The 14,946-nt window shown below is 39.4% G+C and overlaps 1 protein-coding gene and 1 long non-coding RNA gene across 5 annotated transcripts in view; one reads left to right on the forward strand and one right to left on the reverse strand.

Moving 5' to 3' along the window:
- The window catches only part of LOC143279838 (single-stranded DNA-binding protein 3-like), a 149,915-nt gene that overhangs the window by 56,467 nt on the left and 78,502 nt on the right, over positions 1 to 14,946 (forward strand). For all 4 annotated transcript variants that reach the window (XM_076584072.1, XM_076584073.1, XM_076584074.1 and 1 more), the window contains exons 8-9: positions 3,817 to 3,885; positions 7,344 to 7,398. In XM_076584072.1, coding sequence (XP_076440187.1) covers positions 3,817 to 3,885; positions 7,344 to 7,398 — 124 coding nt within the window. The remainder of the gene's footprint in view (positions 1 to 3,816; positions 3,886 to 7,343; positions 7,399 to 14,946) is intronic.
- Positions 7,299 to 14,946, reverse strand: part of LOC143279841 (uncharacterized) — a 41,002-nt gene continuing 33,354 nt past the window's right edge. Inside the window, exons 2-3 of the long non-coding RNA XR_013054959.1 lie at positions 11,060 to 11,232; positions 7,299 to 7,415 (exon numbers count right to left, since the gene is read on the reverse strand). This is a non-coding gene — a long non-coding RNA (uncharacterized LOC143279841). The remainder of the gene's footprint in view (positions 7,416 to 11,059; positions 11,233 to 14,946) is intronic.

A 14,946-nucleotide genomic window follows, 5' to 3' on the forward strand; every position in this document is an offset into this window, starting at 1 on the left:
TTTTGCCCCTTTGATAAGGGTGCCGGTGTGAAGCATGGCCAGTGTCTTTCATATATTGCTGTGCTTCTAGTTAACCCTTTCAGAGCAAAGTCTATACACATGGATGTTTTGGTCATGGAGGATATTAATTAAAAGATGAATTCTAGCATGCGAATTACTCGAATATATATATATATATATATATATATATATATATATATATATATATATATATATATATACACATACATACACACACACATTTATAAAACCTATACTTTACTGAAAGGAAAATAAACACACCATTCACTTAATGATTTTGGGGATGGGAAAATTTCTGCAATGACAGTGACCGAAATTTCCATCTCTGGGGCACTGAAGTGATTAAATGAAGTGGGAATTTTACACTCACACAAACATGCTTGCACATCCACATATGCACACACAAACACATATATATGTATATGTCTTGAACTGGAAGCTTAAAACTATGCAGGTAAAGGCTATATTTTGAATGCTGCTATTAGAGATGATTATAATTTACCTATCTCAAGATCTGTACATCAAGATGTGTACATGTTACAGAATGGTATCTTATGTCCTTTTTCAATTCTGAAGATGAAGGATATTCAAACAGTCTCTCACTGGGTTAGAAAAATAGATGCTACACATGTCAGGAAAATAATACAAGTATTTTCAGTTTAAAGTCCCAGCTTCAGTCTTGGTTTTCTGAATCTTGGGGTTGTTAGTTTTGACTTTAACTAAGGAAGAAACCCCTGTATTTCTTTGTCATAAAGAAATTAATATCATTAATCCAACATGTTTGATGTTTCTCCCTTTTGATCTGTGTGTGTGTGTGTGTGTGTAATGTATTATGCATCACGCCATCAAACCTTTTCTACTCTCAACCATCTGGTTCTGTGACTGTCCTTAATCCCTATCCGCCTCCCTCTCTCTTTCTCCCCACCCCCACCCACCCCCATTCTCCATCCCCTCTCCATTTCCCCATTCCCCTCCCCTCTCCATTTCCCCATTCCTTCCATCCTTCTCCCATCCTTCCCTTTCCCTTCCATCTTTTTCTTCTGTCTCTCCTTTATCCAATCCATCCTTCGTCTTTTCTTTCCCACACAATGTTTAGCCATTCACTCTCACCCATTAGTCAGAGGGGGGAGATTGAAGAAGCTTTCTGCCGGCTGCTGCATTAGGTATTTGGAGAGCACTGACTGACTGGCTTTTCTCTTGTTGTCATTTGCTGATTACAGCCTGCTGCTGCTGTTTGTTGGCTGTGTGTCTAAGTCGGGGTGGGGAGGGGGAAAGGTTGGGTGGGGAGGAGAAAGGGAAGCCCTGGTTGTTTCCAGGGAAATCATACAAATGAAGAATTCATGGTGTCTTTCACTGTGTCTGGGGGGCCTGGGGAATACAGGCCTCTGATGATTCCAGAGATTAGAAATCAGGACTGACTGGATGTCACATCTTCATGGAGGGGTGGGGGTGGCTTGGGGGGTGGGTTGGGGTGTTGGGAGGCTGGAGGGGGAGTTGTTTGATGCAGACAGACAGAAGGGGGCGGGCGGGGGGGGGGGGGGGGGGGGTTATTGGGGATGTAGATGTAATCTTGTGTTTGGTTGTAGCTTTTTTTTTTCCCTCTGTGTTTGGCCCACAACCTTCCCCCTCCACCCAGTTTATCTGTGGCTCCTTTATGACTGGGTTTAAGGGATTAGTGTGGTCTTTGTCCACATGTTTGTCTGTCTCTTTCTCTCAGCATACACACACACACATACACACACATATGCCCCCCCCCTTCCCCCTCCAACACCAGATTCTTGATATGATCTCTCCTTGTCACACACACACACACACACACACACACACACATTTTTCCTCTTTGTGCCAGTTACCTTTCCACTTCAGAGTCCCATAATTACAGATACATTCCATTCCACCTTCTTTCTCCACTTTCTTCTCTCCCTCTCCTCTCTCTCATGAACATGAATGAAAGTGGTATTTCCTTAATAAAGAACAGATTGCGTGTATGTAAACAACAAGCTTCTATCTATATAAACAACAGTCTTCCTTTACAAGGTAAAAGGTGTACCTCGTTGAGAAGAAAGAACTTGTAACTGATAAAGTTGGTCCAAGAAACTTGGATCCTGAAGAACAGATTGTATCTATGTAAACAACAGGGTCTCATCTTTGTCTTCATTTACAAGCTAAATGGTGTACTTCATGTACATACATGAAAAGAAAAGAAAGGTAAACTCATGAAGTTGGTGCAAGAAACTTGGAACTAGCAGCTCCTCCGAACGAAATTCCATCATCAAACAAATCTGTTATGTTATCATAATTTGTTTTTCCCTCCGTTCTTTCTTTGATGAGTACTCGAAGGTGCATTAAAATATCATTTCATACAGGGAAGGCTGATTGATCTCTGTGCGGTTCTGAAAGTGATGTCACCCTTTGATATTTCCTCGTCTCTTCCTTCTCGTGTACTTCAGATATCATACACAGCTTTGATCTCGTTAACTCCAGAATAGTAGAGGAAAGGGGCCTGGAGCTGGGGAGGGGAGGGGAGAGGAGGGGAGGGAGCTGGAAAGGGAAGGAGAGATTGAAGAGCAGCAAAGGGACGGTAGTTCTGAAATTTTTTTTTGGAAAAAAGAAAAGAAAAAAGGTTTTGTTGTTTTCGAAGAAACAAACGCTTCCCTCCAGGAAATAAATGTTTGAAGAAATGACTTCCTTTCACCACCACCCATCTCCCAAACTCTATCAAAATGTGACCATTTAGGCCTTGCAATTTGAATTGATGTACAACAAAGTAGTATGTTTCAGTTTTTATTGAACTCTTATCCCCCCTCCCCCCCTTTTTTTTTAATACCACAAGCACTCAAAAGTTTGGATAGCTGATTGAGCAGATTTAGCTTTTTGACAGTCCCATAAAAAGAAAAGGGGGAAAAATTGACTGAACACCAAGAATGCCAAGTTCTTCATTTGTGTTGTATGCTAATTTCACAGCGCATCTTCAGGATATCACAGGCTGATGTGATATGACCCGTTTCATGTGTGTGTGTGTGTGTGCACGTGTACACTCTCGCTTGTGTGTGTGTGACAGTGTGGTGTGCTTTCATACACACAGGCTGAACTGTCATGTAAATGAACCCTCCTTATGAAAGGAATCTCGTGTTTCCCCTTTTGGCCAATTTTCCTGTTTCGTCTTAAAGACGGATATAATGAGCAGAGCTGAAATGATAGCTATTTGACCTAACAAGAATTGCACAGCTGTGTTGCCAAGAGTAAGGAAGAGGCTTTTAGAGGTCATCTGTGTGTGTGTGTGTGTGTGTGTATACTTTTTTTTTCACAATGTTAATAATAATGAAAACAAAGAGCAGTAGGATGATTCTTTATTGACTGCATAGAGGAAAAAGCGAGTTAGCTGTAATGCTGTTGATGACAGAGAGAGGATTTTTTTTAGTTTTATTCATTTATTATTATTATTATTATTTTTTTTTTTAACAAACATGTTTGTTGAGGTAAAATAAAATACCATACACAAAAACCCAAATCTGCCTGGTACAAGCTGTCTGGCACACCAGAAAAGGAAAGAACAGAAGGGTGTTTTGCCTGTGCATTTGAAGAGACAGGACTTTTGTCAGGATTTGGTGAGAGAAGGGTTGGGGAATCATTTTGACCTGCAAGGGGTGGTGGGTTTTGCCTGTGGTTGAAGAAAATGTTTCAATGGTTCTGTTGGTGGTATGAAGACTTTTGCTGCTTCATCTTTTGGCCGTTCGTGGTGGACCCTTCACACAGCTTAACGTTTTACTTTGTTACATATTATTTTTGTTGCAGCCATTCATGTCACCACGGTACCCTGGCGGTCCTCGGGTTCCTGTTCGAATGCCCAACGAGTTTAATGGGGTAAGTTTGATGGAACTGCTGGAGCATGGTTTCATTCCTAAACTGTTCACAAAGACATTAGCAATTATTGGTTGAAGTGACTGACTTTGCAAAGTGAAAAAAATTGCAGCTGGTGTCCAGGGTCTACTTTAGGAGGGATGCAGGGGCTATGCCTCTCTGGGGGGTCTGAAAGCCCCCCCCCCCACCCCCCCGACCCCTCCCCTCCCCCCAGCCTCCCCCCTCCCCCACCCATGCTGACAACAACTTGGCATTTAATGACTGTGTTCTTGAGTTTGACTTGTCAACCACCAACATGATTGCGTATTATGAGGACAGAACTGACCGGACCTGACCTGGGGGAGGTGGGGGGATATGCACAGATCTCGGAAATGGCCTCTGAGGCTTTTCTGCAGCAGTCATACCCAACTGACTGACGGAGGTGCTTTTATATATCTATATATATATATATATATATATATATATATATATATTATGAAATGGAAAAGTGCATTTATGTGTTTCCACATTGCTCTCTCAACCCTGTATTTATCCAAAGAATTTCATCCGCTTGATGAGTATTTGAGTCTCTTTGAACACAACACACAGTACGACGCTCATCAAATTTCTTCACCCACAAATTCAAATTGCTTATTTAAACTGTCCTTTAGAAGCCATTCATTGTTCCACATATTTTTAAAGCTCATTGACAACTTTTCTTGTTTTTGTTCATTGATAATGAAATGCATTTTGGAAACACGAAACTGAAGACTTACGATGCACAAGATGGAGAATGGGACATGCATGTCTTAATACCAGAATAAAGAAAATTAAAGAGGGGAAGCTTTTTAAGAAAAATTGCCAAAATGTCAGTTCATCCACCCTTGCACTTGGTTTTCGGACAAAAAGCTGACTGAAGATGAGCTAGGAAGATGCAAAAGATTACTTTATTCACCAGTTCCAAAAATAGATGGAAGCTGGCACCACAACCAGATTATTTCTATTTCATCTCCCACAGCTCCTGTGGAATGCTAGAGAAGAGAAATTTGAACCTTTCACTGTTTGAAGTCCACAGGGGCTATGTGAAAGAACCAAGTGGTGTCAGTTTTTTCTTTTGTGTGTGTGTGTGTGTGTGTGTGCGTGTGTGTGTGTGTGTGTGTGTGTGTGTGTGTGTGCGTGCACGCAGGTTTTTTTCTTTCTTATCCAATCTGTTGAAAACCCTAGTGTTGATTGAAATGCATCACAAACAGTGATCATGTTTATATTCTTAAACTTGCCGCAAACTGATGAGTGTTTACAATCACATTTCTTCAACCAAACTTTTCCTATCTTCCATGGGTCTCGTGAGTAATTGAATACTTTTGTATAGAGGACGAAAGAAAAAGTTTCCACAGACACTTCATCTGATGAAAAGTGCAGGTGTGCAGTATATGATATTCTTCCAGAAAAGTTTAATAATACACATAGGTTTTTGTGTGAAAGAACAGAGTAGAAATACAGATGTTAGAAAATGATATATCCAAATTCAATAGGGGTAAAAGAGAAAGTAGTTGCACACATCCCTTGGAAATTTATGTGTGTTTGAGAGTGAATGCGATAGATACGGAGAGAATTCTGCCCCTTATACATTCACTAGTGTAATATTCTATTTGTATATATATTAATATATCTGCATGCCTCTATCAGATAGAGGGTTTTTGCATGAATGATTATTTTTAATGTGATTGTTTTACAACACCCCACCCCCCAACCCCTTAACCATACTCCCTGTTCTCTCACACAGTTGAGTTAGACACTTCATATAATAATAATGAAAGCTTTCATCTCTGCATGATAAACAGAACATGATTAATTGATATGTAGCAGCAGCCGTCTCTGCATGGGACATCAAACATGGAAAACTGTTCGTATAATTAACTCACAAAGAGGAGCATTCACACCACCTGCTTCACATGACATAGAATAATAGCAACACAACACAGTTTTAAATGATAAACACTAATATATACCACTGAGCTAACATGACCATGCCGAAAGTTATATGTGTGCATTGAAATTCTGTTAATTTTGACAGGTTATGCAATCATTTACCAGAAGTTTGAATTAACCCTTTCGCTGCCAGGGAAATAAGATTTAAGTGAAATCTATTTGCCAGGGTTTTTTTTTCACAACCCCCCCCCCAAAAAAAACCCCAGGTATGCATAGATATATTTTTAATTCTGCGCTCTTTGTTATTGGAGAAAGACCCATAAAAGTATATATTTTCTGAAAGGTAAATGAATAAAGATTACAAAAGTCAAAAGACATGATGTTTTCCAATTATATATATTTTCAGTGACATGCTTTTGTTTTGAAATCAGTGTTTTGTTTTTTATCACATTTTCAACTTGTTCATTGCAAACATTCTGGACAAATGGATAATACCTGCACACACAAATTATACTGGAACAACCACAATAAAAAAAGAAAGAAAGATACACAGTGCATTGTAACTTCTCTAAGTGATAACATGGATGTGAGGCCAGCTCCTTCAGTCTCCACCCCCCTCCTCTTCATCCCACCCACAAGTCACTTTATCCAGTTCTCATCAGACTGTGTTGGCTTAGTGCCAAGAAAATCCTCACACTGAGTCCTGCTAATAATTCAGTCACTTTCTGTCGTCTGCTACAGCTGTACAGCCAGCTTCACTCACTGATAGTAGTATCTTGGCTAGTCTCTTCGTTGCTCCCTTTATTTTCTATCAAATTATCTGATAAAAGTTCATCACTGTCTTCTCCTTTGAATTTATGCTTCAATTCTTTTTGAGCATCAGTTAAAGAAAGCAATCTTGGTTGATTAAGTGCATCACGATCGCATGTGTTGAGCACGGTGTCCGATATTTTGTTTAGCGAGCGAGGAGAGGAGCCAGGCAAACACTGCGGCAGTAACCCAACCAAATCGTTCAAATAAAGGACTGCCTCATGACAGATGAGGTTTTTAGCTGTGAATAGAATCTAGAAAGATTCCCCTAGCTAAAGCTGCCAGTATTTTTTGTCAATGAACTCAGTGCAAACCAGGGAAAAGTCAGAATATTTCGTTGACAAGTTATCTCATCATTGTGGCAGCGAAGCATGCATGCTTGTGCTGACGAGTTATCTCGTCATATAGACAGCATAGGGGTTAACACAGATACACATATAGACACTCCCCTTCAGTTCTTCGTTTTTAATTAACGCCCTTCTGTTAAAAACTGAGGGAATAGCCAACATCAGAGACATGTCCTAGGTTTTTATGTGTGTGAGTGTGATTGAACTTGATTGAACTTGTACCTAATTTTCTTTTCCAGCCCCCACCCCACCCCCTTTTTTTCCAGTTATATGAGACTGATGTTTACAGTTTGCTTAGCCCTGTAGTCTGCCGGGCTGTAAACAGCTAAGATAAATTAATGGTATGATGTTAAAGTTACTTACCTGAATGTGTGTGTGTGTGTGTGTGTATCTCAGCCCCCTGGGGCAGCAGGCCAGATCCCCATGCCCAACAGTATGGAGCCTCGGCCAGGTAGGCAGCTGGTACACCTGTACATATATGTCTTGCTGTGTTACCTGTGTGGGAAGGGGGGTGGGGGGTGGGGGGATCACTTCTGTTATTGGTTGTGATGTGTGCATGTCTGTGTGAGTGAAAAAAGTCTTGTCTTATGTGTGTGTGTTTGAGTGTGTGTGTATGTATGTGCCAAAGTTTTATTTGTGTGTGTGTGTGTGTCTGTGTGTGTGTATGCAGTGCGAAAAGTCCATGATTTGGTTATGTTTCTTATGTGCGAAGAAAATGTCTTTCTCTCACTGTTTCAGTTGGACTAGGGTTGTGTTGGGGGTGTACTGTTTTATGTTGTGTTGTGTGGTGTGGTGTGGTGTGGTTGCAGGTCAGTACTGTATTCTGCTGTGTTGTGAAATTCTCTGTGGTACTGTATTGTGTTGTAAAAGTCGTTTTGTTGTGTTGTATGGTGCCATGCTGCAATACACTTTTTTCTGTTCATGTTGTAGTGTGCTGTGCTGTTCAGTCCTGTCTCATAACTTCAGATCACAAAATGTTCAAACATAAATATACAGTTGAAACACTGCATAGCACATCCAAGAAATAATCGCCAAAACTCATGCTATCTTCTTCATCCTCGTATCCTGTTAATTTCAAAGTTTGCCAGATCATTTGAAATTGTGAACAGCATTGATTTTACCCCCCATTTAAAAAAACAGTATCTGTGAGGCATTCATATTTCAGGCGTATGTTCTAACTTATGTGTATGTGTACATTCTAACTTATGTGTTTGTGTATATTCCTAACTTTGTGTTTAAATCAATTTGTGGATATTACCTTTCACGTGTTGTCTTTAAAGTATTAAAAAGAAGAAAGTTTAATAATATACACTGCATTTGTGTCATTTCTTTTGTGTTTGGTTATTGTTACTAATTTGTTTTGTCTTTGATATTACTGGTGGTGTGTTTGTATCTAATTTTGTGATCTTGCAATAAACATTGATACACCTGGCTGCCATGCTGGGGTATTATAATTGTTTTTATTATGATTTTATTGAAATGTTCTGTATTTAACTTGATTTTAACAATTTCTATTTTTGTTCAACTGAGTTTTGGTATTTGTAAATGTGGTGCAACCTTGATAAGATGGCTAATGAAATTAACAGTGCATTTTCATAAAAATTGCACACATGTACACACACATACACACACACAGTGACACACACACACACACACACACACTCTCTCTCTGTGTAAAGGGCAAAATGTGGAAATGAAGTGTAGTCATCATTTACAGAGGACTCCTGGCATTGCACCACCACCACCACACAACAAGAAACCCACCACCACCACCAACAACAAAATCTCAGGAAGTACTTTTCTTCCCGTCACCCCCCCCAAAGAAAAGCCAGGTTGTAACTGTAATAGACTGGACTTGGCCATCAAACTGACCGTCTCAGCCATACTCTGATGATGATGACATACATACTGACCACAAGTCCTCCTCCTTTCAGACACCCGTAATACTTGATTGTATTTTCACATGCTTTGTAAAAAAAGATGATGAACACAGTAGAAGGGGAAAAAAGGAAGAAAAAACAAACAAACAAACAAACAAAAAACCCCACACCATCCAAGCAACTAATAAAATACATGTACGACCACACAAAAAAAATCAGAGAATGGCACTTCAGTGGAACCCTGGCAGTTGTTTCTGTTTGCCAAAATGATTGGCTGCTGGTGTTTGATCAATGAACAGCGACTGTTGCTACTGTTATTAAACTCCAGTCCCTGTTGAGACTGCCATTTTAAAACCATGAACATTCAGAGCAAAAAACAAAACAAAAAATCCAGTGAGGACACTGGCCCTTAACAGCAAAAAGAGTGACTGTTGCTGCTGTTAAACTCCACTCCTTGTTGAGATTGCCATTTCAAAACGATGAACATGCAGAGCTGAAAACAGTGAGGATGCTGGCACTTATGACAAAAAAAAAAGACAACAACAAAAAAATAAAAAATAAAAAAAAGAAGAAGAAAAAGATCTATCTATATATACAGGTGTGCAGTATATCCATGAAATCTGTATGAATGGCATGAGAATACACAATATTTTAGAAAATACACTTGTTTTGTGGCAGAGTACACCAACAGCATTTGAGGGTAACACTTGTGTTCTCCCTGACGGTGCCACCCTGCCCCGTGGGGTTGCTGGGGGCTCCTCTGCTTAGTGTTCCCACCTTCAGGAAATTCTGTGCCAGAAATTTCCTGTTAACCATTACTCTGTATTTCTGGGATTCCCCCCCTTTTCTTTCTGTTGTCTGTTCCTTTTGTATTTTCTGCCTTGCTGGTCTATTCATCTTTTTTTAAAATTTGTTATCCAGAAAGCCTTGAATATATGTGTGTGTGTGTGTGTGTGTGTGTGTGTGGTCTTATTCTGGATATAATGAGTAGGTATTCTTACTGGGTTGCGTTCTTATTTGCACCAAGGATGCCAGAGTTTGCGTACTGGCATTTTCTTGTTTTGTATGCTTGTTATGTGTAATTTTGCATTTTATTATGTTTGCATTTGATTCTTTTAATCCTATGCTGAAAAATTGATGGGGTGGTCCAACATCAGAGGTGTGTCCTGGGTAAATGTGCGTAATTTTCTCCCCTCCCCTCTCCCCTCCTCCAAGGTTCTAGAGGATTGATATTGACAGTGTTTTCAGCTTTGATATGGCCCTCTCTGGTTTGGTGGACAGTAAGCGGCAGTGATGAGGGATATCCTCCTTGTGTATGCATGCCCATAACTCACACAATACATCTGTGATATAAAAAAAAAAAAAAAAAAAAAGAGAAAAGAGTTCTGAACATTTGAACTTCCAAAGGGCATAATTATTTGTTTCATACTTTTTTTTCTTTCTTTTTCTTTTTTTTTTTTTTTGCTGGCGAGCAAGACACAGCTGGAGCAGCATTACCGTAATTTACAGCAGCATTTTATTCCAAACCGTGTAAGAGAAATTAATAATTAGCAGGGTTCATTTTTCACACAAAACCACTAAATGCAATAAGGTGTTAGTTCCATATATATAAGCTGTTGTTGTTGTTGTTTTTTTTGTGGAGTGTTTGTTGATGAAGGTGTTGTTCGTTATTGAGGGTTCCAAGTTGTACATTTGAGTTAACAGCAGATGGAAGAATCATAAAGTGTTATGCAGAACTGCCCAACACAAAGGGTGAAAGGTGTGTCATAGATGTGAGTATTAAGAATTAACAAAAAGGCTTTTGTTGTTGGTTTTGTTTGGAACGTTATTGTAAAAAGGAAGACAGGTATGTTAATGACAATTCTTTTCTTTTTTTTAATTATTAAAAAAATTTCAGCTTTCATTCTAGATACTACATGTCTGTTATACTTTTTTTCATGTCTCTTTTGCTTTTATTACCTTGATCTTTTAGGGGAGTATAAGAAATGTAAAAGCGTTAAGATGAAAGTAAAAATAAGAAATGTAAAAGCGTTAAAATGAAAGTAAAAATAAAGAATGTAAAAACATTAAAATGAAAGTAAAAAAAAATGATACAAGTAGTAAACTTGTTTTCCTGCTGAGAATTCAAACACCTTCACACAGTGATTAAAGAGCTGGGGTCAGGGTGGGAAGTGGGAGAGAAGGAGAGGGAGATGGTGGAGTGAAGACAGACACTCAGAGAATCAGACTCACCTCTTCTTTGAAGGAGATAGCAGTTCTGACAAGTGGCCGTCAAGTGGAAAGACTGATAACGCTCCACAGACTGATTGGGTCTGTTACATCCCCACCGCCACTCACCACCCAGCAGTGTGGCCAAAGGCTTGAATAATTCCATCCCACAGATTAAATAGAATCTGTTATAGAATCTGTTAAAAAAAGAAAGAAAGAAGAAAGTATGGATTGGAAAATTAGTAGTCATATACATGCATATAAACCTAGAACATGCCTCTTCTGACTTTGACCATTCCATCAATTTTCAGACAGAGCACTAAAAAAAACCAACAACAAAACCCTAACCCACACACTCAAACACACACACAGATACAAAATCGTACATAATAACAGGCTTTCAAGTCCTGGGTGAAAAAAAATTGTTGTAAGAATGCCCAGTTCTCAAGTCCTGAAAAAGACAATAAAATGTGCAAGGCTTTCTTGAAAAAGAAAAAAAAAAGTGTTTGTGTGCGGGGTGGTGATGGTGGAATGGATCAGCTAGCCAACAAAATATACAAGGTTTTGTGGAGGGGGTTGGGGATTGGCGATGCAGAATTTAAGAAAGACTTGACTGAAAGGAAAGGAAAAAGCCAGAAACAAAAAAAAAAAACAATAGAAAAGTTCAAACGCAGAATTTTCAAAAGGTGAAGACACTATTTATAATGAAGGAGTCTCTGGCATCCCCACAGGGGCTTTGGCCAGCTCTAACCTGAGTGAAAATGAAAAAGCTAACAATGTAACATCAAAGGAAATGATTATGTTACAAGAATAATTATTAAAAAAAAACAACTGGAGTTCCATCTCCAAAACTTGCATGTGATGCTCGCTGTGAGAAGAGCTGCTATGATATGGTCGCTGCACCAAGCTAAACTGAAAGAGACAGACAAAACAAAGATTGAATAACTGCAAAGGGTTTGAGACAAAACAGAGATTGAATAACTGTAAAGGGTTTGTCAGTTCCCTGCATTCTCTCCACAAATAAGTGTGCAACGTAAGACTGCGACCAAGTGAAGTGTCAATATCTACATACATGTACAGGTACACAGTGACACACAAAGTGAAGACCACACATACATACACATAGACAGACACACTTTTCCACAGTTTCAATAATTTTCTCTCTCTCTTGCCCTTCTTGAACGGCTGTGGACTATATGAATAAAAGAATCATACTTTCATTCATTTACTCTCTTTCTCTCTCTCCCCTCACTGTTCCTTTTCTAGTCTCTTTCTCTTGTCTCTTCTCATTCTGTCACAATCTATATGCAGCAAAGAGTGGTGCGCTGCACTTCATTGTAACAACACTGTTTGCCCTGATCATATTCCAAACAGCATGCAACATGTTAATAACGAACATTCTGACAAAAACAAAAACTGACAGGCCAGAGTTAATATTGCATACATTTCTCTGAGGCAGCACGGCCACAAAAACAAATGTAGCACACCAGCAGCCTGTGATTGCAGCACATGTTTTCATATTTCATTTTCATTGTTATGTGGGACTGCTGTCTTTGTGTATGTGTGTGTTTTTCCCTTCCTGCTATTATCATGCAGGATTTCAGTATTGTGTAATTGTGTATTAAGCAAACACAGGCTGTTGCAGTGTGCTATGTCAGTTACAGGGCTTGAAACACCCACTAGTCTGCTTGTCCAGAGCAACTAAACCCTTATGGCAGACAAGTGGAAATGCTGTCTCCACTTTGTCCATTGGGCAACCAGTTTTGGACTGTCAGTGGAAGGACAACTGGGGAGTCAGCTTCAGTGTAGACCAGTCACACTTCCAATTCCTTCCCTTGTCACTTTAACATCTCCACCCTGGTTGTGTTTTTTCCCCAGTAATACTCATTAATTTTATAATGAAGTATGTCTGCTGATTTGCCATTACACTACTGGTAATAATATACATGTGTGTGTGTGTGTGTGTGTGTGTGTGTGTGTGTGTATGTCCTTGTGTACACGCTGAAATGAACACTTGTGTAATTTGTTGTCACACTACTGGTGTATACATATATATATATATATATATATATATATATATATATATATATATATATATGTACACACGTGTGTGTGTGTCCATATTTACATGCTCAAATGTACACGTGTGTATGCAGATGTGTGCATACAGGTACACTGTTAAAAAAAAAAAAAGCACAAAGAGTAACACTGCTCAGACATGTTTATGTGGCAGCAGATTGCTGCACCAATCTTCACATCACAACTGGTACGTGTGCAAGAGACAGAGACAGAGACAGAGGAAGGGTAGGGGTGGGGGAGAAATAGGTTATCGGGGATCGGGGAGATGAAAAAGTGTGGTAATTCACACGGCTTAAAAATAATATACACATTTAGAGTAGACTACTGGTAAAAACTGAACAGCAGAATTAAACATACCCAAATTCCTCAGGAACATACAAGAGAGCACACAAGTTTTTGTGTGCGTTTTTTTCCCCACCCACTCAACTGAAGAATGATGTCTTGCCCAGGTTCTTGAATCTTGCATTTTATTCACAAAAGTAGTGAAAAGAGTGAAAAAGTGATAGAGAGGTGACAGTCCTACATGTTTTATTGTGAATGTATGGATTTGTACAGAAAATGGCCTGCAACAATCTGATGACAGGTCAGGTTCAAACATGACTCACCCTATGCCTCTCTCATACTTATGACCACTGCCTAGCTCACTTTTTCTGAAAATAAAATAAAATAAGAGATGGAAATATACGAAGAAGAAGGAAAACTCAACGAAGATATTTAACAAGATTTCTCAGAACATGAACAAAGCGCCAGAGGATCATAGACAAGAGGTTCCTGCTGCAACAAAAATCCTTTTAATGACCCACTCCTCTTCCCAATTCCTCCATCCAAAAAAAAAAAAAAAAAGTCTTCCCAATTCCTCCATCATATTAAAAAAAATAAAAATAAATAAAAAACGGAAAAAAGATAAGACCCTGTCTCACAGTCCATATACAGCCACAAGAACAACCACACACACTTTTTTTCTTTCTTTTTTTTTTTTACAATGTTCACAAGATCCGATGGACATGTTTTGACTTTGACCTTAAAAAGAGAGTTTAAAAAAGAATGGAGAAAACTAATGGCGATTTTGATTTTTCAAGCCAAGCGGGAAGAACAAGGGGGAAGCAATGGTTATCAGCCAACTGGCAGCACTGATCAGAGAGCAAACTGTTCCAGCCAAGACTGGCAGGGAGGGAAAGGGGGAGATAAATGGGGCCAGCCTGCATGGATCAGGCGTGACAGGAAGAAATGGGCGTGACAAGATCCAAGATTTGGGGTGTGGGTGGTGGATGGATAGAGCTGGGGGTGGGGGGGAGAAAGGTGGAAGAAGACAAAGAGGGTGATGGGGGCAGGGGATGGGCTGAATGGGAGAGAGAGACAAGAGATGGAGAGAAGAGAATAAGGATGGAAAACCCTTATCTCCCGTGGGGGGGATAGGGGGTGGAGGTGGAAAAGAAGACCCTATGATCCCCTTAGAGAGAGAAAGAAAGAGAGCACAAAGAGATCCCCCCTCCTGCCTCCCCCTCCTCACTCTAAAAGAAGAAAAAAAAGTAATCATAGATGTTGATAAAGTAAATGGGATATAAATCCAAATTCATCTGGATGGATGAAGTTTCATGGAGGTAGCACTGCTGCTGAATATGTACCCATGCTCTCCATTCCAAGCACTCTCTCTCTCTGATATACAAACACATAGAGTTGTATACATATATAATCATGTAGCTTGAAACATGGGTCTTCTTCGGGTAAAAAAAAAAAAAAAAAAAAGCAACAGCAAAAAAAACACAACAAAAAGCAAAACAAACTAGTCATCGCACAAAGGTTAATTCTGTTGTTGGGAAACTCCAGATTCC

The sequence above is a fragment of the Babylonia areolata genome, chromosome 3 (genome assembly GCF_041734735.1).
Source record: "Babylonia areolata isolate BAREFJ2019XMU chromosome 3, ASM4173473v1, whole genome shotgun sequence".
NCBI classification, from domain to species: domain Eukaryota; kingdom Metazoa; phylum Mollusca; class Gastropoda; order Neogastropoda; family Buccinidae; genus Babylonia; species Babylonia areolata.